Genomic DNA, 19905 nt, shown 5'->3' on the forward strand with positions numbered 1-19905 from the left:
TGGGAGAAGGGGGTGGGATTATGGACATTGGGGAGGGTATGTGATTTGGTGAGTGCTGTGAAGTGTGTAAACCTGGTGATTCACAGACCTGTACCCCTGGGGATAAAAATATATGTTTATAAAAAATAAAAAATTAAAAAAAAAAAAGAATAGATAATATCCAAAATTAGTAAATCAAGAAAGAATATGAAAAGTATATTATTTTGAGATATAAACACAAACATCACTTTGTCTCTACTGAGGTGACTGATGTGTTTCCTTCCACATATTTTGTGTATTTACTAGCAAGTTAGGGTTAGGGTTGATGTGTACATTTCTCTTCTATATCCTTACCCAAATGGTTGCATGCTATCCATACTATACATACTATTCTCATACCTTGCCTTTTTTATTTAATGATGTTTCTTGCAGATATTTCTGTATTACTACTGAATGTCCTTATATTTTTAATGGCTGCATATTATTCCATTATTTAGATGTATAATTTATTTAATTGGGTCTGTACAGTCAATTCCCTGGGATGAAAATTAGCCCACCAACACACACATGCATGCATACATCTCTGTCATACTTACTCTGAGCTCTTCTGGGCCTGTATAGATTGAAAGCAAGTGTAGAGTACTCGGCCAGTCTAAAAGAAAAAAAAAGGAAAAAGAAAGAGAAAGAGAAAGAAAGAAAGACAGAAAGAAAGATCACACAGAGAAGGATTACTTTAGTAGATTCAAACCTAATACTCATATCCTTATATGGGTGGTGTCCGAAGACCTTCTAGAAGTGGAAGGTTAAAAGGGATTCCGATTTCCATAAGGATCATGTACTCAGCTCAGTCAACATGAAATGGCCTTAAATGAAACATCTGTTCATGTGACAGCAGAGAATTTCTTATAAACATGAGGACCAAGAAACCAAGAACCAGAGCATTTGAACAGTTTTGTTGGAAGCTGACAAACCTATCCAAATATTTATAATGACAATAAATAAATTTATAATGACAAAGCCAAAATCACTTCAGACAAAGTAGAAACTTCAAGATTACTGTTTCTGGAAAAAAGTGGCTTTATGAACAATATTCATTATTAACATAACTTCTCACCATATAACTATGATACTAAAGGACAGAGCATACTTGAGATAGTTTTGGCACAATTCATTCCTACAATGTTAAATGGTAATTTTCTTTTTGTTTGAACTGACACATAGTCAAACCTCTTGACATAAAGAATTCAAACAGAAACCCTCTACATAGAAAATTGCTAAGACTAGCCATTGACTGAGCTGTTCAACTTCTCTGAGCTTCTCATCCATCAAATGCAGATGATAATAATCCTCAGGGCGCCTGGGGGGCTCAGCCAGTTAAGCATCCAACTCTTGACTTCAGCTCGGGTCACGATCGCGGGGTGGTAAGATTAAGTCCCACAACAGGCTCTCTGCTCAGCACGGAGTCTGCTTGAGATTCTCTCTCCCTCTCCCTCTGCCACCCCCCCCCCATGCATGCTCTCTTTCTCTCTAAAATAATAATAATAATCCTCATCCTCATAGACCCATGGTCAGGGTTAGAGCATGCTTATGTCAAACACCATACAACAGATTGATAAATGGCAGCACTTGTGGCCATTATTATTATATTATAATTATATAATTATTATTACCATCAAAATATATACAGAATCGGCCACCATGGTCAAATCTCCATCAACTCTTGCCTAGATTACTCCAGTATCTCCCTAACTGTTTTCACAGATGCCATGGATTCCATACTCCCTCCTTCCCCGTGTACCCACCCCCATCCCCTGTCCAGTTTACTATCAACACAGTAGCCAGAGAGATCCCCTTAAAACGTAAATTCACCCTCCAGTGGCTTCCCAAGTCAGTCAAATCAAAGGCCTCATGAGATCTGGCCCCTGGTTACCTTTCAGACCTCATTGTAGAACGACCAAATGAGTTATTGTCCAAACCAGGATACTTTCAAGAAGTAACCCTAACCCTAATCAAAAGGAGACTGGGATAATGGGATAAAACTGGGACTGCTAGAGGCAAACTGGGACATATGGTCATGGTATTCCTCATTCTGTTGTAGCCACACTGACTTCCTTGATGTCCTCTGAACATGCCACACTCACCTTAGGGTCTTTGCACTGGCTATTTCGTCTGCCTGGAATGCTCTTGCCCCAAGAAATCCACAAGACTTGCTCCCTCACTTTCTTCAGGTCCTGACTCAATGACCCTTCTCATTGAAACCTTCCCTGGCCACCCTATTAAAATTGCAAAAAGATTTTTCTCTATTCTGTGTGTGTGTGCTTACACACACATGCACACCCACACACACACGCACACACACACACAAATACCTTTGTGTTTTTATCTTCTATGAAACAGGAAAAAATAAGTCCTACAAAGCCTTGATCCATCATCTGGTACATGGCTTGTGTGCGAACATCTGCAAATAAACAAAAATTAAAATCTGCTGTCGATAAACTATATCTTGCAAACACAAAGATTTAAAGATAATAGCAGCATATAGTCCTCCCAGGAGTCAGACTCTATGGGCAGAACAGAGATATATCCTAAGGACAATATACCTTCCAAAGTGTAAACATTTTACTGGGTAAGGGAAGTAAGTGTGCAATTAAATAAGAAAAGCTAGATTAATAACTCCTCAGCTGGCCCCCCAAAACTTGATAATTCCTTCCATGAGATTCAAAGAGAAATGAAGGCCCTGAAAGTAGACAAAAAGCTTCCTCAAATAAGCCTTTTGATGGATGTTTTTAGGGAAATGCATACATGACACTTGACAATGAAGAATGGAAATGTAGAAGTATTATGGAGTAAATTCTCATAGAGACTGCAACAGAATTAAAACCAACATTCCAGGGAGCAGAAACAAAATCTCAGTTAAAAGAGTACCCCAAACTAAATAGAGACTAAATTTTAAAATTTGAGGTCTTCAGACCTCATTGTTCATTGTTTATGAAGAATATAAAAGATCAAGTATTACAACAAAATGCTGAAGGGTGTGGACTTATGCCCAGTTACTTTGGCAATATGTTCCCTTTTTAAAAAGATTTTATTTATTTATTTGACAGAGAGAGATCACAAGTAGGCAGAGAGGCAGGCAGAGAGAGAGGGGGAAGCAGGCCCCCTGCTGAGCAGAGAGCCCAATGCGGGACTCGATCCCAGGACCCTGAGATCATGACCTGAGCCACCCAGGCGCCCCTGGCAATAATACATTCTTAAACACTGGGACTTCTCCCCCTTGTCTTCCTAAGTGAACTGACTAGTAACTTTTAGAACAGAATGCTTGTTTGGGAAAATGTAATTTGTTACAGTGATTGGTTGGAAGCTTAAACAAAGTGCAACCTGTATCTGTCACGGGAGATTGATCCAATCCAACGCTGGTGGTAGAATACCTAATACATCACTGTTTGTTGCAGTGCCAATTACCTCAGTCCGGAAGAACTGAGCAGATCTTAAAACGAGGAGTATAGCTACAGGCATATTTCTCCTTTTCATACACACTTACAAGGACAATAAAGTCTCGTGAGATTTATGAAATAACCTACACCATCTAAATCCCTTTCCTTTCTCTTTTGCAAACTACGTATAGATAACATTTTGGTAAGTTAGCGGTGTGGGTATGACATGACTTCAACTACCTTTTCCTCCACCCACACTTCCTCCTCCATTTCCTATGTTCATAAACAGCATTCCTACCAACCCTTATTGATACAAATAGTTCAAATGCTGCTTCCACCCATTACGAGCCATCTCTGGTTTCAGACAAGGTGTTTCAACTCTCAGTCTCAGCTCAGTTTCTATCCTTAAGAGCCAAGCACTCCTCATTAACTGAGAAGTGTTTTTAAGGAGTAGAATCATTGTAGTATCAAATGCTACAGAAGACAGAGACATAAAAATGTTTACTAGATTTTTCTCTCTGGTTTTTGTTTTTGTTTTTTGGAGGGAGAGCACACATGTGAGTGAGGGAGGGGTAGAGAGAGAGGGAGAGAGTTGATCTCAAGCGGACTCCACACTGAGCATGGAGCTTTCACGGGGCTCGATCCCAGGACCCTGACATCAAGACCTGAGCCAAAACCATGAGTCAGATGTTCCACTGACTGAGCCCCCCAGGTGCCCCTAATGTTTACTAGATTTTCAATGGATGTCACTGATTACTTTCAGTGGACTGGGAGGCAGACTAGAGCAGGGTGAAGAGTGCAAATGAAAAGTGAGAAATGTCTTTGACCTGAAGGAGAATTGGGATTGGCAAGTATTTTTTTTTGTTGTGCCTTTTCTTAAACATGAGGTAAAGCTCCATGAAGGCAGAGGCCTTGTTTTTCTCCTTCACTGCTTTATTCCCAGCACCTGGAGGGCTGGACACACAGAGACACTCAAATTTATTTCTTGAAGGAACAAATAAATGATAGGGAAAATCCAGTTTATCCAGGGATAAAGCAGTGTTGGAGAAAGAAGCACAATGAAGAGTGTAAGGTTCTTCAAGTCATGGGAGGCCAGAATGGCAGGATGTCTATTAGCTAAGAGGACGGACAAGGAGAAGGTGAGCCCAGTGAGAAGTAGGTGAGTAAAGAGAAATGGAGAAAATTCCTTTCTAATGAAAAAGTAATGTCTGTCAAATAAATAAGGAAAATCTCTAAAATAAATAAATAAAGTAGGAAGCAGTATTATCTGCTCAATGTGAAAGAAGAAGTGAGTTCAGAGGTTTGGGAATGACAAAAAAGCTAAGGAACTGGTCCATGTCGAAACTAAAAGGACATGCATGATACTAGATGCCATGCATGATCTGAGAACGGGCTCTGGACTGGAAAGGAAAAACTGCTACAAAGGACAGAATTGGGAGAACTGGCCAAATATGAGTAAGTTCTGTAGATCACATAAAAGGATGCTATCAATGTCAACTTTCCTGATGCTGGTAATTGCACGGTGGTTATGGAAATAAATATCCTTGTTCTTGAGAAATATACAATTTAGTATTTAGGGATAAAGGAGCATCATGTCTACAACTTACTCTCAAATTGTGTCTATAGAGAAAATGATAAAGCAAATGTGGCAAAAGGTTAACAATTATTGAATGTGGTTCTTTCTGCTGTTTTTGTAATTTTTCTGTAAGTCAGAAATCCTTTCATAATCAAGTTCCAAAGCATTAGCAGGTCTGTTTGACCCACACCATCCTTTGTTCACATACTTTATATCCCTGCTCCTTCACGGCAAAACCCAATCCAAAGCCAAAAGACTCACATTATACTCTTGAAGGAGTAAGATCCTGGAAGTGGGTTATCAAGTTCTGCTCCAAACTAGTTTCCACTTTCTTTCCTACATATAAAACTTTGTCCTTTGCACATCTTATTGCTATGGCGGGGGGGACATAATTTAACATTTTGGAGTTTGTGCCTTTCATTACAGAATGTTCTCTCACTAATGATGTAACTGTGACTTTTCTTTTCTCTATAGAGCTAACCTAGCCTGTTACTCTTTTAGGTTTAAAGCTTATCTTTATTTTTTTTTTCTAAATTTAAAGTCTAAGTTTAAAGCTGTCCTTAATTCTTTAAAAAAAATTTAAATTCAATTAATTAACACATAATGTATTATTTGCCTCAGGGACTCAGGCCTGTGAATCATCAGGCTTACACACTCCACAGCACTCACATAGCACGTGCCCTCCCCAATGTCCATCACCCAGCCGCCCTGGCCCTCCCCCGCCCCAACCAACCTCAGTTTGTCTCCTGAGATTAAGTTTCTTATGGTTGTCTCCCTCTCTGTAAAGCTTATCTTTAATGACATTTTCTTCTTGTTTCATTTCTTAGTCCTAAGGCTTTTATTTTACATTTGCTGCTTTAATTTGCTGGTGCAAATGCTCTTTATGTATTCCTTATTGTAGTTACTCTTTATTTCCCCTTTAGTATTTTAACTGTTTTTCTTCCTCATAAAATCACAAGGTCCAAACCAGCAGAAACTGTGACTACATTGTTGCATCCATTATAAATTTGTTGACTAATCACTTTTAACTCCTTCTCACTTGTCATTCCTATTTTTTTTTAAAGATTTTATTATTTACTTATTTGACAGACAGAGATCACAAGCAGGCAGAGAGGCAGGCAGAGAGAGAGAGAAGGAAGCAGGCTCCCGGCCGAGCAGAGAGCCCGATGGGAGGCTCGATCCCAGGACCCTGAGATCATGACCTGAGCCAAAGGCAGCGGCTTAACCCACTGAGCCACCCAGGCACCCCACTTGTCATTCCCATTAAACATAATTCCTGTACACACTTTAAATCATCACTCATGTTTTTTCCCAAGACTTGCTAACACAGGGCACCAGTTTGACTCGACTCTTCAACAGCCATTTTGAGATGAGCTACATATCTTTGTAGCTACACGATTCCTCAGGCTCTGGAAGTCCAATGTGAGGAATCGTGTAGCTACTTGCTAACCAATCTAGCCATTGTGAAGAGCAGTTCAGTTGGGAGAGGATTTTTTCTTTAGTTTTATCTACAGTTTGGAGATCTTCCAGTGTTGTCTGCCCTTCAACTTTTTTTTTTTTTTTTTAAGATTTTATTTGTTAGAGGGGCGCCTGGGTGGCTCAGTGGGTTAAGCCGCTGCCTTCGGCTCAGGTCATGATCTCAGGGTCCTGGGATCGAGTCCCCCATCGGGCTCTCTGCTCAGCGGGGAGCCTGCTTCCTCCTCTCTCTCTCTGCCTGCCTCTCTGCCTACTTGTGATCTCTCTCTGTCAAATAAATAAATAAAATCTTAAAAAAAAAAAGATTTTATTTGTTAGAGAGCGAGCAAGCACAAGCAGGCAGAGCGGCAGGCAGAGGCAGAGGGAGAAGCAGGCTCCCTGCCGAGCAAGGAGCCCGATGCGGGGCTTGATCCCAGGACCCTGGGATAATGATCCGAGCCGAGGGCAGTGGCTTAATGCACTGAGCCGCCCAGGTGCCCCATGCCCTTCAACTTTAGATATCCAGTCATGCTCTCTCCACATCGAGTTGTACAGATAAATGCTTTGCTACTGTGCTAATAAGCATGGGACAGAACATCTTATACAGGATTTCACATATTCTGATTTTCTGTCAGTGAGGAAACCGTGGCACAGAGAATTAAAAGATCTTCCCAACCTGTAAGGGACTGAAAAGACATTCTAGCACACCTGTTCCCTGACAGAACGTAAAGCTGCCATTCCCAGCCCCCATGCTGTAAGAACTCTGAGCTTTCCATTTTGTTCTTTATTCCCTTTCCTTACCCAGTTAGGTGTTACTATTTTTTTCAGTGTAAGATCTCAATGCTCTAGTCTCCAAATTTATTTTGTGTTAAATTATTTTCCTTTGGCTTCTTAATCATCGCATTATTTACAGCTGAAGAAAACATCCAGAGACTGATAAAGCTTTTTTTCCCCAAGTTCTTAAGAGTTTCTTTTTTGCAAGAAAATTCTCCATTGTACTCATTACCATAGCGACGATATTGTTCAGGAATAAATACACTCCAACCTTCCTTTCATTGGTGCTTGGTACTTACTTCTCTCTGGCTATGCTACTATTATGGGAGAAATTTGAGGCAAATCTGATTTTAGTGTTAATGGTGGCAGGAAAAAATTGCTATTATTTTTTAGTAAAAGTTAGATAAAACCAAACACTGAATTTATTCAGTGATATTAAGGTTTTACAGGAATATATTCACAGCTATAAAAACAACACTTATTAGGACATTAGTGAACTGAAGAATTTAAATAAGGTCAGTAACTTAAATAATAATATTTTAATATTAATTTCTCAATTTTCATAAATATACTGTAATTATGTAAGAGAATATCCTTGCATTTAGGAAATTCATACCAAACATTATTCAGGAGTTAAGGTGAATACTGGCTGTGACTTATTTTCGAATACTTCAGATAAAACATACTCACACACACAAACATAGAACAGAAGAAAATGTGGTGAATCTGGGGCAAGAGATTCAGGAATTCTGTGTATTATTTATCAACTTTAAGCTTGAAACATAGGTTTAAGAACACCTCTATTGTTACTGCAAGCTCCACTTCAATCTTTTTTGTTTTCCAATTGAAAAAACTCTCTTGATGATATATTTTTTGTTGACACAAGATATCCTAGGCATGTCACTCTTTTTTTTTTAAAGATTTTATTTAAAGATTTTATTTATTTATTTGACAGAGAGAGATCACAAGTAGGCAGAGGGGCAGGCAGAGAGAGAGAGAGAGAGAGAGAGAGAAGCAGGCTCCCCGCTGAGCAGAGAGCCCGACGAGGGACTCGATCCCAGGACCCTGAGATCATGACCCGAGCCGAAGGCAGCGGCTTACCCCACTGAACCACCCAGGTGCTCCGGCATGTCACTCTTAATGTTAGCCACAGGTCAGGTAAATTTCTGTCAGCAAGAAATCGAGCAAGTCTATTCGCTCCCTTACTCTGTACCAGTATTTAACTGGGACTACACACCAGAATTCTTTGAGGAGTATATTATGAAAAGAACATACCCACCTAGGACCTACCCCAGAGACTACTATAGCAGGCCCAGGTGGGAAAGATGCATTTAAGACAGGCGCATCTCGCAGCAGCTCTCCCACGTGACTCTGGGAGGCCTCCCTCCCCACCCACCACGCTCAACCCAGAGGACCACTCATCTGCCATTCTAGTCCCACACTGCGCTGCTACTGCCTTTCTGGCACTGGCGCCGTGGTGCAGGTGAATGCAGAATTTACAATTATCTCAAGCCCCTAGACTGGAAAAAGAACACCACAGTGAAAAGTGAACTTAACCCATGTAAGCCTCAGGTTACCCATCAGTACACTGCGGGGAGTATCTCTAACTCACGGCTGCTTTGAGGACTGGAGGAGAAAACATTCACGAACCATTAGCAAACGGTTATATGCCAAACAATGTTAGCTCACTCTCCCTAAGCGAAGTTCCTCTACTTCTCTCACGAAGTCAGGCAGAAACAACAAAATGACCAGCACTCAGAAAAGTGGTAAAGATAAAAAGAGAGAAAACCATTTTGTTACGCTGTACGGATTAGTGGGGTGAGGAGGTTAGGTTAGAGCCTCAACAGCTCAGAAGGAATATGTGTGAAACCTCAGTTTTGTAAATCTCACCCCTCACCCCTTAGAGTCTTCCAAATGGGAGTGTACTAGATGGTGGTATTCAGCAGTCACCAAGGTTCAGTGACAATTTAATGTTTTTTTATGTCAGCCAACTGTCAGGCTCTAGTTAGTAATGGTGTCTGTCTGGAAGACATTGAAAATGGGAAGCAGAAATTATACCTCTATTAAAAATAGTATGAAATAAATCATTACTTTTAAAACATAGCAAAATAAAAACAAGGGCACCTGTTTAAGGATAATTAAAGTATGATTTAAAATAACCATCATTCATGTAACAGACAAAGACGATACTGATTTCTAAGAACAACAAACATGGGGCACCTGGGTGGCTCAGTCGGTTGAGTGTTTGTCTTCAGCTCAGGTCATGATCTCAGAGGCCTGGGATCGAGCCCCCCAGGAGCCTCCCCTCTCGCTGCTTCTCCCTCTCCCTTGGCCCCTCCCCACCGCTTGTTCTTTCTCAAATAAAATAATGAAATCTTTAAAAATAAATAAATAAAAATAACAAACAATACAAGGCTATAATACTTACCAACATGTGAAGGCCAAACAGTGATGTGAGGGTGGGAATGGTACCAGCCCACAACTCTCATGGGACGACCTGTTAGTTCAGCCAACCTGTGTGTCTGTCAAGGGATTTCCAACTTGCGGGGGGGAAAATCTGTGATGCTAATGAGGGCTCAGAAAGCATCCTGAGGTTTTAAATAAACCTATTACAACTTAACTCAACCAAAGAATGAAATAAGGTCAATACCCAGACTTTCCCAGACCTCCCATTTAAAGCCAAAGGTGTTTCTTTTTATAACTAGGATCAACTTAGGGCACTGGCTGCCTCAGTTGGTAGAGCATGCAACTCTTTTTTTTTTTTTTTTAGATTTTATTTATTGGACAGAGAGACAGAGATCACAAGTAGACAGAGGGACAGGCAAAGGGACAGGGAGAAGCAGGCTCCCTGCTGAGCAGGGAGCCCGATGCGGGGCTCGATCCCAGGACCGTGGGATCATGACCTGAGCCAATGGCAGCCGCTTCCCTGAGCCCCCCAGGCGCCACAGCATGCAGCTCTTGATCTCAGGGTTGGGAGTTTGAGCCTCAGGTTGAGTGTAGACATTACTTTAAAAATTAATTAATCAGTTAAAATAAAAAAAAAATAGAATCCATCTGGCTTCCATTAAGGTATATAGTTATATCCTCTTAATCCAATTAGCCAACATTTGATCAGGTAAATGCTCATCACTGCGCTATCGGAAAAGAAGCTTATCTAAATTTTTGGAACTCACTTACATTGTTAACTTGAGTTAATATCTTCTATCCTCTGTCTAGCTCCATCCTAGTCACAGTTTTGAAAAAGAAATACAAGATTTAAAAAATTCATTTGGTTTCTCTCTGGCAGCCCGCCAGTGTCAACGATGGCCACTGGGATGGTTTCAGACACCAAATGACCAGGGACCCACCTTGGTCTCCCCATGTGTCTAGAAGTACACCACCAAAGAGTATTTTCTTCTTTTGATCCGGAAACAAAAAGTTCCCATAACTCTACCTGAGGCTCTGAGTTGAGATAAGAAGCTGCCCCTTCTGCTGCCCTTGTGAGACGCTGGTTTGTTTCCCTGCAAATTACTTACATTAAAACGCAATGATTGAAAAAAAAAAAAACCTGCAATAATCCTTTCTATATAGCAAATCCTAAATTCCAAAGATTTAGATAAGCTTTTAAATAACTTTTTTGAATGCCAAAAGAGGTTACTTAACCTCTCTAAACCCACTCCTTCAGCTTGCAGGCTGGGGAAATTCCACTTTGAGCAGCAGTAACCCGCACAAGACCTTTCTGAAACGCTTAAGAAATAGTCATTGTAACTTCCAAGTGCAGTAACACTCAACAGTGTTTCCAGCCATCCCCCATTATAGGACTGGACTAGTTTCATTTTGAAGTTGTAATATGTAATCACAATAATAACAATAATACAATTATTTTCTGGGAGATGGAGAACAGATTAGAGGCTGCCAGGGGCTGGAGCAGGGGTTGAGGGAGTGGGTGTGATTTCTACAGGGGCCATCTTCATAGATCTACACAGATCTACATAGATCTTCATGGTGATGGAACAATTCTGCCATCCTGACTACTGTGTTGGTTACATATATTAACACATGTGACAAAATGGCAATGGAATGACACACATTGTATCAATGTCAGTTTTCTGGTTTCCATATTGTACTGTCAATTATTTAAGATGTAGCAATTGGGAGAAACTGGGTCAAGGGTACAAGAACCCTGCTATACTATTTTTGTAACTTCCCAGGAATCTATAATTCTGTCAAAATAGAGTTTGAGTAAAAGATGCAAAAGGTACACGCTATAAGACACTGATACATGTGATTATATAAAAAATGTGAAACTAATTTGATTGGAGAAATACATACACACCACGAATAATCTGAGTAGAATCATTATCCTTATCACAAAGGGCTAATTTCCTTAACACTTAACACAGAGTGCCTACAAATTATTAAGGAAAAGATTTCCAAAGCAACAGAAAGATGGGCAAAGAAATGATAATTCTGAAAAAAATAAATGATTCTTAAAAATTCTGAAAAATATAAATGATTCTTAAAAATTAAAAGCTGACCGCATTTAGTCATAATCAGAAAAATACTAACTAAAATGACAAGAAATAAGATAAAGTTTTTTGCCACTCAGATTGGCAAAAATCGATACCTTTGACATACCCTGGCCTGGGAGCACAGAAACAGAAACTTGTGATAACCCACAGTGTTTACGAAGGCGCAGGGCACCAGGCACCCCTGAATACCGCCAGAGAAAAAGCTGGCTAAGCAGCTACAGCTACAAGCACACACAACCTTTGCTCCAGCAGCTCCAGCTCTCAGACCAGACCGTACAGATCCAAGTGCACATTTGTGAACTGCGGGTAAGGTGTAAGGTTACACGGCAGCACAGGAAAGGGCTCCTGCCAACCTAAACACCTGCACAAGGACAAAGCAGTCGTCCAGGGTTATATTCTGCACCTCCAAGTACAATGTGAACAACTGTCTGGATACACACTGTTAAGCAAAGTCATGAGCTGTTATATATTAGTTTTTTTTAATTAGTTTTTTTAAATATTCGTGTACATTTCCATATGCTCAGAATTCAACGGTAGGGGATACATGAAAACCTGAGAACCCTAGTTATGTCCAGGGACAGACCATGAGAGAACTGAGGCATTGAGGTCGGAGAGAAACACTTACTTTGTACATGTTTTTGTACCTTTTAAAGTTTGTACTGAGCATGTAAACTGCCTATTTTTAAAAGTTACTTTTAATTGACAAGATAAACTTAATAATAAAAAACACTGAATTACTAAAAGCCACTGATGCAACTTTAACTTGCTATAGCTGAGGTATGGAGTCCCGATCATAGGGTTAGTTATGCAAATGTCGCATTTGATACTTTTTTGGTTATATTTAACAGGGAATATTGCATTCGGTTTTCAGCAATGCATTTTTTGAGAGGCAGCCTCAAAAGGAAATCTCTTCAAAGTATGGAGACCAAGATCATCTAAGGCCTAGAAATGAAATCATATTAGGAAAACTTGGGAGGGGGACAGAGGGAGCTGGAGAGGGGCAGTGGGGGAATGAAAGGAAGGAGGAGGGAACTCCCCCATAAAGTTCATTGCCACAGGTTTGACCTTGGGATCTTCCCGCATTTAAGAGCAGGAACGTTAGAAATTTCTAATTTTTCTAATAAAAGCCACTCAAAAGGAAAAATGGGAAGAAAATCTGATTAATCAAACAACTGGACCTGTCAGGTAAATATGAAAACTGGGAAAGAGTCACCAGGAAGGAAACCTGCGAAATTTCCACAAGCAGGCTAAGGCAGCAAACGGAGGAGCCTGGCCCAGAAGTTCCAGAGCACGTCCAAACTTCTTATTGACTAGTAAGGATATCTCTGCCTCTGTGGAGGCTGCAGACAGCTGCTCTGGAGAAATTTCCACTCGGTCCTTCCTCTTGTCCGAACGTCGCAAGATGATGACAGAGTGAATGTGGACAATTCTGACGGTGTCAACCTAGAGGGAAAGCCACAGAAATACTTAATTCTGTCTTTCTCCAATAACACGTGTATTGTATTATATTATCAGGTTAAAAACTGCATTTAGAAAACGGATGATTTTCTCATGAATAATAGAATATGTCAAATAGAAGACATCCGACCTCAATATATGCATTTCAAAATAAAAACATAAAGGCTAACATTTGGATGAAGGAACAGTGTTCTGAATGATAACTAATAACCATTTGATTAACAACTACGTGCAGGATACTCTCACAGAAAAGAACAAGAGTCAGAGTCTGACAATCCACGGCTGACAATCAGAGGCTGACGTCCAAGTATTCAAAATGCTATCAGTCTGCTTAAGCAGCAGGTATCATACATGAAACGATAATGAAATCATGTAGTAAATCAATGCTACAAGAGCTTAGAGGAAAGGAGTCACTTTGATTAGAAAAAACTCGTCACGGGCGAACAAGTGTACTATTTCCTGACTGCTCTGAGTGTGTGTGCGTGTGTACAAACACAAAGAATTTCTGTAGGTGCCAAACTGATATAAGTAAGATGTCTGGGAGACATGTTGGCCAACTGCTTTAAGTACAGAACTTGAGATGGAATGGCAGACAGTAAGACCAAGAAAGATCAGGACAAAAATGTATGGGGCCTCGACACCATGATCGGCAGGATGCACAGGAAGGAAGGGTACTGTTTCAGAAAGCCTGGATGTGAAGATTTGAGATTTGGATTGAAGAGACAGAAGAAACAGATTTGAGATTCATTACGAAGGCAGAATCCACAAGATTTGGTAACTAATGGCCCTGGGTGATAGAGGACAGGAAGTTGATAAGGATAACCTCTAAAATTTCAAGGTTGAATCTCAGTGAAACCCAGGAGGCAGATCTAAGTTTGAAAAGGATCAGGAGGGAAGGAAATGAGCTGATCTAGGATAAGAAGATGTAAATAAGAGTCAAGGAATAGAGCAGGGAGAGGGAGCAGGGGTCCAGGCCCAACTTAATGTTTCAGATGAGGCAGACCAAGAAGAGCCAAAAAGGAAGGGTTAGGGTTAGAAGTATGGTTTACAAGTTTCATGGGAAAACATAGGTGTGGCATTGGCAGATGTGAAATCACAGAGGAGACTCATGAAGGCACCATTAGGCAGCCATTAGGCACATGTGGTCAGCTTTTTGCCTTTTTCCACCAAGTGAAGTCTTTCACAGCTTCAAATTCCCTGCTCACTCTCCCCTCCCGTACAACTGTTTTTATAATACACACGTCTCACTATAGTTTATAGCATGTAGACATAATTTTCTCCTCTACAGAACATAAGCTTTGGAAGGGCAGGCAAAGATCATGTTTTAGTTATATTTTTATCCCCATCAACGGTACAGTGTCTGGCAGGCACAGAGTACACAATAAAGAAAATCAAAAGCAGAGATAGAAACAAGGAACAACAGGACAAAAAGCTGAGTTTTCAACAGAAACTATGAAGGCCTGGAGAGGATGTAGGGACATATTAAGTGCATGAAGACAAGATCCACCAACCAAGAATTCTATATTCAAAGAATGAAGGCAAAATAAAGACATTTTCAGAAGCAAAAACTGAGAGATTTCAGTATCGGCACAGAAGTACTAAAGAGACCTCTTCAGGAAGAAGGAAAACCCCAGATACAGAGGAAGAAATGAAAAACACTATAAAAGGTAAAATATGTGAGTAAATATAAATGAATACTAACCACACGAAACAGTAGTAACAATGCCACAGGGGGCTTAACATATCTGTAGAATTAAAGTATGTGACAACTAATCTAAAGGATGAAATTAAAGTATTCTAAGGTTCTAGCATTATCAGGGAAATGTTATCAGGAAATAGTTATCAGGAAAATGAACAAATCAGGAATGCATATTGAAGGAAAGTGAAAAAAAATGTTGCAACCGGGAGGCTCCCAGTGAGATAATAATAATAAATAATAATAATAATAAAGCATATCTGACTGACTCAAAAGCCAAGAAAAAGAGAAAAAGCAAACAAGCCGGTCTAATACAAAGCAAAAAGATAAAGCCATAACCCACATATATCAACAATTACATTAAATATAATTGGAGTGTGATCAGACTAGATTTTTAAAAAACTAAGTGCTGCTAATAAGAAAAACACACTTTAAATATCAGTATACAAAAAGACCAAAAATAAAAGGATGGCAAAGATAAGCCATGATAACATCTACTAAAAAGATAAGATCACTGAATTCATGAAGTTTAGTATCTATTTGACCAGTACAAATCAATACAGAATTCCAGATGAGGGCATGGACTCCTGAAAAATAAAATTACATCATTAAGACTGGCAATGTATTTTAGTAGGAGTTGATGCCCAGGGTGACTTTTTTCTCTCTCTGTTGTAAGATAAGATTTCAGTGCCTAGAGGAAGGAGGAAAAGAAGTTCAGGATAGGATGGCAAGACCAGCCCAGACACAGATAAAAAAGAAAATAAGACAAGTATAAATAAAGGCCACAAAGGACTCACAGATGTCCCTGAAAGCCACAGGTAGTTGACGGGCTTGAGGCTTAGGGTTAGGGTTAAGGTTAGGGTTAGGAATGACCCTAACCCTAACTCTGTTACACTCCTAGTCACATAAAATATTCCAGTTTAGCTAGACTGGCCCCACGCCTTTTCACTCTTGGAACTCAAGTACTAAAACCCAGTTGCTTTTGCTCCTCTGTCTTGGTACAGAACAAGGGCTAGCAAAGTTTGGCCTGCCCAGCCTCCCTTGGGCAAAATCTGGCCACGTTGGTTCATTTATGTATTGTAGCTAAGTAACTGCAACAAAGTATGTATTTACCATCACGCCCTTTATAGGACCTTGAGGCCCCTGGCATGCCTCTCCATGGCTCACAGGCAGGTAAACACTAATTTCCTATTTTAGGGAATGTATGTTCATTCGTACAACATATGTTTATTGACTATATACTTGTACGTAAGGCACTGCATGAAGGCCTAAGTACAGAAAGATGAACAGGATACAGTAGTCATGTCCAGGAAGAGAGATAGGTGAACAGCTCGAGGACAGCACACACGCACTCAAGGAGCAGTCGGAGCACAGAGAACCCTTTCTAACCTAGCCTACGGGTCAGGGCAGATTCCTTAAAGGAGACAGGTGGCAGCTGCAAGGGATAAGGAGTTAACCAAGCAGAGGAGAGGGAAGCAGTCCGAGCATAAAACCCAACAGATACAACGAATGGAACAGTACAACATAACCTGGAAAATGCTGTAATTTACCATGGTTAGAAGTTGGAAATAAACAGAAATGATATCAAGAAGGCCCTGAATGCTTAACTAATGGAGCTTCATCCTAAAGGTAATGGGAAATGCACCGATTTTAAGCACACTTATGTCACACTTACGTTCTCAAAAGATCATACCCTAAGCAACCAGAAGAGAGGACTAGAGGCAAGAGACTGGAGGCAAGACTGGGGAGAGGATAGCAAGTGTTCAAGAACAGAAGTGACAAGGACCTCCAATAAGGTGGCCGCAGTTGGGATGAGGTGCTGGAAATAAAACGGAAGCAAACTACAGTTGTGAATGGCTTTGAGTGGTGCCCAAACACGGCTGCGTGTTAGAATCGCCTGGGGAAGTTCTCAAACTCCTGCCGCCGAGGTCTCACCCCAGACCAACGGAGTTGGCATCAGGATTTCCGTAAGCTTACTGGGTAATTCCAAGGCACCCCCAGGCTTGGGAACTACTGTGGTGGAGGAATGTTGGAGTGGGTTTGAGCAAGAGGGAAGGTTTAGTTTTGAACATGTTAGTTTAAGATGCCTCTGTCCAGCTAAACTTGAAAGAGGCAGTAGAGTATGAAGTTCTAGAGCTTGGGATAATTGATATTACTATTATCTACTAGATATTAACAAAATACTTATTGGCTACCTGCCATGTGTCAGGCACCTGGAAAAGTGCTTTCCATTTATTAACTTGGTAAATATTTACAACAACGGCCAAATTATGGAAAGAGCCCACATGTCCATAGACTAATGAATGGCTAAGGAAAAGGAGGTATATGGTGTGTGTGTGTGTGTGTGTGTGTGTGTGTGTAGGAATATTAGTCAGCCATAAAAAAGGATGAAATCTTGCCATCTGCAACTGTGTGGACAGAGCTAGAGTGGATTGTGCTAAGTGAAATAAGTCTATCAGAGAAAGACAAATACCATACGATTCCATTCATATGTGGAATTTAAGAAACAAAACACGAACATAGGGGAAAAAACAAAGAGGGGCAAACCATAAAACAGACTCTTAACTACAGCGAACAAACTAGGGGTTGATAGAGGGAGGTGGGCTGGGCATTAAGGGTACTGGGCATTAAGGAGGGCACTTGTGATAAGCACTGGGTGTTGTATGTAAGTGATGAATCACTAAATTTGACTCATAAAACCAATATTACACTACATGTTAACTGGAATTTCAATTAAAACTTGAAATTAAAAATAACTATCTAAATAAAAATAACTCCCCAGTGGACAGGTTGGTTCTATTACCGTGTCTAGTTCACAAATGAGTGTTTTCGTATATTACCCAAATTCAACTCTCCCAACAATTCTATGAGGTTAGTCACTGTCATTATCCCTGTTTTACAAACAAAGAAATCAAAGCTCACAGATGTTAAGTAACATGCCCAAAGTCCCACAGTGAGTATCAGAGGAAAGATTTGAAGCGAGATTGAACTTCAATGTTGTAGCTAAAGCCATAGGGAAGGTAATGTTGCCCAGAAGACATTCTGGGAAGGCAAGGAGGCCAAGCCAAAAACTTGGAGAATACCAATATTTAATGCGGAGGATGAAGAGGAGACCATAATGGACGGGAGGGAGAGAAGAGGAATAGGGAGAAAAAACAAAACAAACAGAAAACCCCCAACAGTTCAGCGTTCCAAGGAGAAAGATTTAAGATTAGCACCAAGAAATAATCCACTGATACAGCTATGGGGAGGTGGCTGGAGAGACGGAACTGGAAACCAGAACTTGGTATGTGTGACTACTGAAGGTAAAGAAATTATAATGATTGTAGCCTATTCTTTTAAGAGGTCTGACTATTCAAAGGATTCTAGTAACTACAGGGATTGAAAAGTTATTTTTCTTTCCTTTGTAAAATGAGAGTAATTTAAGCACATCTGTATCCTAAGGGGGAAAAAATGTCAAAAGGTTGAAGACTCAGAAGAGAGGATATTTGATGAACGAGTTTTTTGAAGAGCTCTGGATAGGAAGTAAACTTCTTTCCTTGATATGGGAAGAAAGGAGGCAAAGTGGTTAACATGGAGAAGTTTGGATATAGGGGTAAAAACTAGATGGAGTTGTTTGGCCTGATAGTTTTTATCACGCCCATCATCTGCCTAGCAGAGAAGAGGCCATAATTTATTTTTACTGTATTTTACAAAAGCAGTGGCCTGCAACACATTGGAAACACAACGAACCAAAAAGTGAATGTTGAAAAGGATTCTACTAGACCATGAAGGCTAGAGCATGCCAGAAAAGGTGAGGCAGGATTGTAGACAGGAAAAAAGTCACGATAAACTAAGAAGTATGAGTTATGCATAGTTTGCTTACAGCAAAAGGTTGCCAAAACAGGAATTGGGACTTGAGATAAGGAGGTAACAGTGATGTGAAGGAATTCACAGATCTCAAGGAAGCAAAACCAGCAAAAGTTCAAGGAAGCAGGGAGAAGGGCCAGAGATCAGGCAGAGAACGGCAAGGAGTGATTCCTCATCTGAATTTGCTGCAAACAGAAAAATTGGGTTCCAGTCCCAGTGAGTACACTCTTCATCTGGTTTTACTGGAGAGAACATCCTACCCAACCATAAGTGCAGGCCTGCGCAGATCGGATTAATCCTGGGCTGAGATCATCAGAGTAGGAAAGAAATCCCTCCCCAACTGCAAGTTTCTATCATGCAAAATTCTAGCATACATACCTTTTCAGCAACTGTGCGTATTTCAGTTCCAGTATACGTAAATTTGGAGTCACTCCTTTTGGGGATAAATTAGGGGGAAAAAAGGGAACTGAATTTTGGAATATAAAAAGATATTAAAGCAAAGTAACAAGATTTGCAGTGAATTCTTAGCAGAAACAAAGGAAGAGTGCCTAAGTACATAATGTGTTCAGTGGCCACGTGAAATTCCTAGAATACCCGGTATTAAAGAGGTGGGCTTGTGAAATACACACTCTGCTATGCTTTGAAATTTAAATAAACATCACCTAAAGCTTTTGCCTCCTGAAGCACTCAAGTTTCTGGCCATATGAGATCATTTTAGAGCCCACCAGAGGGAAGGAGCAAGCCACTGACAGTTTAGATGCAAAGAAAATTACCTGTATTTCGTTGTCATTTCAGGGGAGACAGAACATAAAGCCACAAAATGGAATGTAACAGCAGTATACAAGTCATACAAAATTCTATGTGTACGAGCTTTCATAGGTTCACTCATGATCTTGGTATTACTACCCATATTTTTTCCAGAAGATCATACATATATCAAACTGAAAATTCTCCAAGTAGGAAGTAAGGTGGAAACCAACCTTCAGAGTTGGGGTGGAATTCAAAGTGTGTCAGTGAGGGAGCTCCGGACTCATAATGGTAAGTTAAAATAGAAGTTGTACACGATACTGCCAAGCTTGTCATCATTTTGAGTTAACAGTAAGATATAGATTAAAAGATATGCGTAAAGAAATATATTCTTACCTTGTGTCATCATTCAACTAGAGTGGGAAA

General features: G+C 40.2%; 1 protein-coding gene across 1 annotated transcript in view; it reads right to left on the reverse strand.

Moving 5' to 3' along the window:
* The window catches only part of BRCC3 (BRCA1/BRCA2-containing complex subunit 3), a 61166-nt gene that overhangs the window by 40441 nt on the left and 820 nt on the right, over positions 1-19905 (reverse strand). Inside the window, exons 2-7 of the mRNA XM_059385482.1 lie at positions 19876-19892; positions 19111-19165; positions 13053-13172; positions 9647-9734; positions 2349-2437; positions 576-631 (exon numbers count right to left, since the gene is read on the reverse strand). Of these exons, the coding sequence (XP_059241465.1) occupies positions 576-631; positions 2349-2437; positions 9647-9734; positions 13053-13172; positions 19111-19165; positions 19876-19892 (425 nt within the window). The remainder of the gene's footprint in view (positions 1-575; positions 632-2348; positions 2438-9646; positions 9735-13052; positions 13173-19110; positions 19166-19875; positions 19893-19905) is intronic.

The sequence above is a fragment of the Mustela nigripes genome, chromosome X, assembly GCF_022355385.1.
Source record: "Mustela nigripes isolate SB6536 chromosome X, MUSNIG.SB6536, whole genome shotgun sequence".
Classification (NCBI taxonomy): domain Eukaryota; kingdom Metazoa; phylum Chordata; class Mammalia; order Carnivora; family Mustelidae; genus Mustela; species Mustela nigripes.